Source organism: Alligator sinensis, unplaced genomic scaffold (assembly GCF_000455745.1).
Source record: "Alligator sinensis unplaced genomic scaffold, ASM45574v1 scaffold60_1, whole genome shotgun sequence".
In the NCBI taxonomy this organism is placed as follows: domain Eukaryota; kingdom Metazoa; phylum Chordata; order Crocodylia; family Alligatoridae; genus Alligator; species Alligator sinensis.
The window spans coordinates 4824877-4833112 of record NW_005841858.1 but is presented as its reverse complement, the minus strand read 5'-3'; the positions used below and the strand labels follow the sequence as shown (position 1 = coordinate 4833112).

General features: G+C 37.8%; 1 protein-coding gene across 2 annotated transcripts in view; it reads right to left on the bottom strand.

Annotated features, from left to right (window-relative positions):
• Positions 1-329: 329 nt before the first annotated feature.
• Positions 330-8236, bottom strand: part of SCHIP1 (schwannomin interacting protein 1) — a 56553-nt gene continuing 48646 nt past the window's right edge. For both annotated transcript variants that reach the window (XM_025215123.1, XM_006016474.3), the window contains exon 7: positions 330-5256. In XM_025215123.1, coding sequence (XP_025070908.1) covers positions 5205-5256 — 52 coding nt within the window. In that variant the 3' untranslated portion in view covers positions 330-5204. The remainder of the gene's footprint in view (positions 5257-8236) is intronic.

Here is an 8236-nt window from a genome sequence, read left to right as displayed (position 1 = left end):
GACAAAAATATGAATTTTCCCTGCTATTCTGTGCTGGGAAGTGGCTATTGTAAAAAAAGCCCCAGCAAGAACCACCAGCAAGGTTGAAACACCGACTGATACCCATTTTGACCACAAGGAGGCATAAGCATGCCAACATTGTGGAAGCCTGTGTAAGGTTATAGAGTATCACAGTTGCAAAAACTCACAACAAACTTCTTTTAGAAATGTAATTTAATCCATTAATTCTACAGCATTGTCATCATACACATCAGCACAATACTTTAGTACATTGGACAGATATCCAAGAAAGATGCAGTAACCCAGCAATATTCTTTTGTTAAAAAACAAACAAAACTAAAGATGTAACAAGAAAAAATATTGGTAATAATTAACAGCAGGTTAATTGAATAAACACATTTCACTACTTTTCATTATCAAGGCACTTATCAAGTTAACAAAACTCCAATTTGTCTAGGCTTCCTGTCCCAAGTGCCCTAAAATCTAAAAATCTAGATTTGACTAAAGGCCAGATTTTGATCTCTGTTACACTGCTGTAAATACAGAGTAACTCCACTGAAGTCAACAGAGAACACAAGATAGCTAAGATCAAAAGGTGGTCCTTGATGTGCAAGCAGTGTTAAAAATTGTTAGCTCCTGCAAGTCATTTTGGTTAGAAGCAAATGTTTCTCGTCACAACTTGTCTGCATTGATAAGGTCAGCAAGTCTCCTGGCATTTGGATGGCATAGTGACTGCAAATAACAGGCCCAATTCTCCTCTCACTGGTGTCCACTTTGCACTAATGTAAGTCCAAGATAACTCTACTAAAATCCAAGCATTACATCAATGAAGCTGAGAGCACAATCAGGACCACAGTCTCTGGGTCAACAGCTATGTGTCTGTTGCTGCTCCCAGTTGTCAATAAAACATGCTGCCTAGACCAGATGCATCCCCTTCCTCAAAGCAATGCACAAATTTTCATTTGAGAGCCCCTCTCTCACCTTTGTTCCAATTATCTCATAGCAATGAACCAAAACCAATAAAAAAGGGCAGGCTCGCTGTGTGTCAGTGCAGAGTGGATAGCTGTTGTGTGAGTGCTGCTGCACAGATTATGTTTTCTTCCTGCAGTGTTGAGTGCTATAGTGGGCCACATTTGGAGGGCAAGTCATTAGCTACTGTTGAATTAGAGCCCAAATGCTCCCCTTAGGCACTCAGGAGGGGCACAGTTTGTGCTTATTCTACAGGAGCCAAAGGGGAAAGTACCTGAATTAGGACTGAGTGAAGACTGAGTATTAACAGAGATCAGACTGCCCACTCCCTTATAAAGCCTTGCAGAATGGCCTGGGATGCAAGCAAAAACTGTGGGACGTGCCCCAAGATTTCTTACAGTTTCCCAAGGATTTCTGGTTGAGGAGATGGGACAGGATTAATTGACTAGCAAAAGAAAAGGGTGAGGGTGAGTGTGGTTGACTGCTAGGTCTCAATTCAGTCAGGGCCTCCCACCCCTGTTCCTAGACAACTGGGCTTCTGTGCGGTTAAGCTGATGCCTTGGATTCTGTTACCCTCTGGAACAATTACTGGAGGGAGTTTTGTGGCCTTAGGCAGTATTAAGTTTTGAGGACATTTCCTGGCATTTCATTGGAAAGGAGGGGAGACTACATACATCTTCCTTTCTTATTGCATGCATAACTATGACCCTCATTAAGGGTACTTTGTGGAGTCAAAAACCATGCTGTGGCTGAAGTGTTTTTCTTCATCACCCAGTACTGGGTGGCAAAGTGAGATCTACCTGTTTCAGCAAACAGCCTAAGCACGGACCCTGGGATTTTCATCTCTGAAAGCCAAGACAACTCTGCACTTTGGATGGCTGGAGTGAATCAGAAATCTGAGACGAAAAAGGCCTGATAGGTTATGGAGCTCACCCACCTTTTAGGGAAGGATTGTTCCATATAATTTATTTTCTAGTGCACCATGAAAAAGCAAATGCTTTTCTAGAGTCACTGGGTCTAACACTTGTAATCTTGGTGCTCCCTGCCTCTAACAAATGGAAAGAACAGAGTCCCTCCTAGGGATATACCTTTTGGTTTGACACAGGCTTGTGACTCCAATTATATTTAATAGCATTTGTGCATGTACATTGCAGGAAAGGCTGCCCATTAAATGTTCAACTCTACACCTAGCAGGAAATTAATGCTTTATAATAAATCAATACATAATGACTGAGGGTTCAATTTCTTCTAGAGCACAACAGCACTTGCAGTCAATTTGCCAAAGACATTCAGTTTTGCCTTCAAGTTCATCCAGCTACACTGCTCATGAGATGTAATTTGTTTCAACTGCACGTTAATTTTACTATAGCGTATCAGTAGTGTTAAATAATCTGAGAGTCTTATCACAAATGAAGTTGCATTTGTGAGGTATTCAGCACTACTGTAACATTACTATCATATGTTATTACACACACCTAGAACGTACCAAGGTTGTTGTTGTTTTCTTTTAAAGCTTAGGCCAAGGCTTTCAAATTTGGGGTCTCAAACATATTATTTAAATCCACATTTAGAGCACTAAATAAGTGGCCCAATTATTAAAAATGCTGAGTATGCACAATGTCTTTAACAGAAAATGGTGGCTGCTCAAAACCTTTAAGAGAGCGGCCACTTATTTAAGCAACTACATTTTGTGGCCCAATTTTGACAATTTTGGCCTTGGAGCACTGAAAACATGGACATTTTATAAACCAGAAATATAAAAACACCAGAACTCACAACAGTGTCAAGACAACCAAAAGACATAGGGAAATTAACACCCCAAATATTTTTTTTCTGCATAGATTCAAAGAAAGCAAAATAAATAATCTTAGTTTTACATTCCTATCTTATATGTATTCCCTATGCTAGCTCAGTGGTTCTCCAGCTCCTTATGTATTGTGGATCACTCCTTAATAGATATACTCCTGGAAACTTCCCCCTTAACCATTTTTTCATCTGAATCCCAATTCAAATTTTGATTAGGAGACAAAACAATCTCAGGACAGAATTACGAAGACAAAATGTTCTTGCCACATTTCCACATTTTGTACTTGTGCTATTCATTCCCTCTCTCTAGATACCCAGAAGCTGTGCAGAGGTGTAGTTTTCAAGGGAATCCAGTACTGGCCTCCCTCTGTTCTCATATGAATCAACAGGAGTAGTAGTAACATCACTGAACACTTCTACAAAAATCCCACTTTGTTTTTTCAGTTCTAAATCCCTCTTTAGTGCCTTTCAGCAGCCTTGACTTGCTTTCACCTCTCCAAGTGAATCTGCATTTTTGTTGCTGCTTTTCCCTGTATGCTGCCCTCCACATTCAGTGTCATCTTTAGCTTCAAACTCACAGCAACACCAGAGAAACAGCATCACAAAGTGGTCATGCAGAGTCTATATGATTATTTAGTTTAAAAATGAAGTTTTGGAGTAGACAACAAATGGCAGGCAGTGTCAGATATCAGGGACTGACAAGTGCTTCACCAGAAATAGGCAGCTGCACTATGTGATCCACAGAACGGTCTGAAAACCACTGAGCTAGCTTCAACTAGATAAAAAAAATGTAGTGGCAAGTTCAGAGCAATGACATTCTTCCAGTTAAAGGAAAAAACTGTGAACATTTTCCTCATGGAAAGCTGCAGAACAGTACACGCTTTGTAGCAGTAAAATACAGAATGTGCACCAGTGCTGGGAAGTGTGAGGCATGGTATGCCTACTGGTGTAAAGGCAATTGCCAACTGGAGACCACACATACACCCCAAAGAAGTTTCTTACAAAAAAAGTGGGGGACTACAGCAAGATTTTCTTAAAAATAGGCCCAAATTCCATGAGTTCAGTGTTTCATTTGGGGACTGCATGATTTCTATGAAACAGAATTTTATAAAATACATTCTTTGTATGGGGTAAAACTGAATGCGTCACTTACTTCTATGAAAGCAACTTGAATATATTGTTAGACATAAACTTGACTCGAGAAAAATCTATCATAAATTAAAAAATAAAAAATGTAAAAGACAACCTGATTTGCATGATGTACATCATAGCTTCTGGCTACTACTATCTGCACTGGAATGGAGAGACTGATGTGGTATTTGAGCATTAAATCAAAGTTCAAGAGAGAACAGTTATTGGCTTGTGTAGCCAATTCTCCTGCAAATGCAGAGTAGTGCCCAGGAAAGAGGCTATATAGCAGGTACATAGCTGATGGAACAGACATTAAATGTGATCTTAGCCAACAAGGTAGAGAAGCGATCAGTTACCACACATAATACATTTAGTGTCGGTAAAAGTCTTAACACAGATTTATATATTTTTGACAGTTATATTAAAACAAAAACAACACCCCCCCACCATGTGTGTCTGTTGATTCTAACAATAGTCACAATATTAGGTCTCCCAGTGAATGTTTTATATAAGAATATCTTAAGTCCATGCCATCCATCCTTTATGAACTTACAAATAGGTCTGTAAAATTCTGTCCTGTCTCCATACCTTTTTTATGTTATAGAGCCTTTTTTTGCCTTTCTGGTGATGAGAAATTAAGAACTGCACATTTAGTAGGATGAATATATTACTGGTGCATCACCGAAGTCAACCACTAGTGAACAAAAAGACATATATGAAACAATTTCTTAATTTTTATTTTACATATTTATACATAAAACTTTCAAGGTAACTCTTGAATCCAACTGAATGTTAATAGCACATCTAAAAATGAATGTCAGGTAGTCAACATTCACAAAATGTTGAAAACTGATTAAAATATACATATTACTGAAAGCTACAACTTCACTACGAGGCAGGCATGTATTTTTTTTGACTTTTATAGCACCGTCAATTACAGTTTCTTTGTTTAAAACTACAGTGAAGAATAAAAAGTAGTCAATGGTAAAATATTGTTCAACTTAAAATCTCTAAACAAACAAAAATAAAAGTTAAACTACCCTCTCCTCTTATCCTTGACTTATTATAAGTACTGTACACTTTGTAATAATAATATTAAAATGCCTGATATTTAGTGGCACAAGTAAAAAAAAATTAAAATAAATTAAGTAGCAGAGGCCAATCACTGGACATAAAGCTTCAGACATGATCAATGACTAACACTGATTTTCTTGTGCACCACCTTGAGCATCAGCATTTGTACAACCACAGAAGCAAAATCAATTCTAGCTTGCTCTCTAGTCTGATGGCTTCTCGTGTTATTTTGCTGGCATTTTCTCTGCCATGTGCTTCTGCTGACTTTCAGCATGTCTGGGGAGGGGAAAGAAAAGCTATGTTACTTACTGCCTGGGGGGAAAAAAATCACAGTAGATTAAGAGGGATTAGTCAACATCTTAAATATACTCCAAACCAGAAAACAAAGAAATGGCTTCCCTCAATGAAGAAAAATACAGAAAGTAAAGATTCAGTTATTTAGTTAAGATTAACTCAGTATAACATTCCTTTGATAAGCAGAACACAATCCTGATGTGCACAACAAATTCAAAAGGAAATTTCTCAAACGAAAGGAAATTCTTAGATGTCCTATAACACTTTAAGTGGGTTTTGTTTTGTTGTACTAACTTCCTCCGCTTCCCAAAGAATGTTTTTCAGAAACAATTCTAGGATGTGGCAAGGTGAAGTTAGCCCAGACACTGCATCCTTTATCTTACAACGGTATGTTGTAATATCTCAAACTGGAACAATGAAATACAGTGTACAGAAGATATCACACAGCTTCCTAAATATTTAAGCAACTTAATTCACTAATTTGATGCAAATTACTTTAGATTGAAGAGATATTTTCAGAAGTGCAGCCCCACAACATACCATACTCACATTTTCTTATCTGTTTGTGGATTGACTGTAATGGGTTTTGAAAACCAACGGTAACTAATCAAGTTGCATACAAAATTTTAATCAAGACTGTCCTATAAAGTGTCCAAGGAAATAGAGGCCATTTTCACTCCGATTCATTTGTTTTAAAGGCTCAAAGCCATTTCGATAGTCAGCAATCTTATAGTCTTAATTTAAGGTAAGGTGCCAGACAGTCCAAACAGCTTCCTTCAGTCATTATAGGCCTGTTCAAATCTGTTCACTGCAGGCATAGAGGTCTCTTGGGCAGGCATTGATTAACCAAGGAGGAAAGTGCCTAAAGGCCAAATCCAAACCCTCCCCCTTGAAGGATCTCCTAACACAGTGGTGCTTACATTGGGTGGGAGGGAGCCTGGTATCTGTGAAGGTATAAAAAGGAAGTATGTAGATGGCACAGCCCAGAACCCTAATCTGAGGGAGTTCCCTGCAGCATGCAGGAATGGACCAGGAATCATCAGTAGGCAAGTTCTGAAAACGTGGAGAGTATAACAGTCTAAAGCTGGGCAGAGAATTTGGGTAAATAAAAGCCAGATTTTCTGCATAAAGATCCACTGTAATGCATTTGAGGCCTTAAAGAGACTAACTGGTGTGTCTCAGAAAGGAGATATTTCTAATTGTTCACCTCTACTCTTAACCCCATATCAGCCTCAGTTCAATGTTGATGGCCACATAGTAATTGTACACCGGTCTTATTTCATCATTCATGTGATGGCAATAGCAAAAAAGCACACAGATGTGGCATAAAAACTACTCCTATCACGTATTTGACTCAACTGTAGTGCAACCAATAGACTTCATTTATGACCCCAACTTTTCCCATGTACTAGATCGCCCCATTTAATCAAATATAATGCAACAGAAGACATTTAAAAATGGGACATATTTTAGACCATTCACTCCTTCCCTACAATGTCAAAAAGGAATTCTGAAAAGAGCTTTTTAAAATAGGCTTGATTTGAAAAATGTTTAGACAATTTTTAAAAACTTTAATACAAGCAATTTTTAGCATCCCATAAAATTATATGTGGGTACTTTAATATTACAATTCAGAAGCTACTAGTTATGCTCCTTAGAGAATGGAAATAGAATTTTATCAAATACATTCTTTGTAATAATCCATTTTTTTTAAACTTTGTTATGTAAGCTTTCACATACGAAAGTCTAGATGGACCTGTGGTCTTGACCCAGTACTTTCTTATGTGAAAGTGTCCGTCTGTCTCACAGTGGCAGAGAGTGGCTGCTAAGGGAAGGAGTATTTATGCACGTCCTTTAAAATCTTTTAGACAATTACTCATGATCATAACATTGTACAGATTAGAAATATCCCTGACAGCATGTAAAATACGACAGGTTAGAGATAAATATCTTTTGGAAACAATGTATATTTTATGGCATGTTTTTTCTTAATCTACTACTAAACATTTAAAAACTCCTATATCCTTCCACAGTTTTTCTGATGGTTTTCCTCCTTTAGCTTGCACTTCATAAGCCCCAATATTGGCACTTGCTAGGGCTTTCAAATTTAGATTGGCTTTTGGATGTGTCTAGAGTTTGGATCGAAACATTATGAAAAGCACTAAAACAGTCTCATAAAAGCTGCTATTTTTTCCCCAAACAAAATGAGAGCAGAGTTTTGGTTTTCAGGGATATGAAGGTGGAACTGCATTTGAAAAACTACTGATACTTCTTAGCAGAAAGTTTCTGAAAGTATTTGGGATTGTTTGAGACTGAATTTCTTACCTTTATGGCAGAAATGGCTTTATAATACTAAGTTTATGAGGACTACACTGCAAAAAAGCATGGGAAAAGAGTCTCATTGCCTGGTTTCATTTGTCTTATCTGTGTCTGCAGGTAGAGTCTATAAAAAAAGTTTATGTGATATTATGCAAGAGGCAAGGATTTATTTGGGTGATGTCTTTTACAGGATCAGTCTGCATAGCTGGGATAGTTAGACAAGCTTTTGAATGCAAGACATTCTTCAGTTCTGAGGTTTTTCTCCTCAGACCTCAAGAAGAATGACTTGCATTTTGAAAGCTTGTCTAACTGTATCCTAACTATGCAGGCAGGTCCAATAACAGACATTACCCAAAGAAATCCTTGCCACTTACATAACTCCTAGACCATCACAGCTATGGCATCACTTTAATAACAGCATAACACAGAATATATGAAATCATTCATTGTATCTGCCAGGATGAGTAAGGAGGATAAAGCATACACTCAAAGTGATGACAGGATAACTTGGTAAATTAACTCAGAGATTCTGTATCTTAAAATATTATGGAGCATGAGTTGGGGTGAGGAAGCAAGAAGGAAAGTGCAACAAGAAATAAAGACAAAGGGAAAAGGTGAGAAGGGGCAGGGGATATAGAGAAGG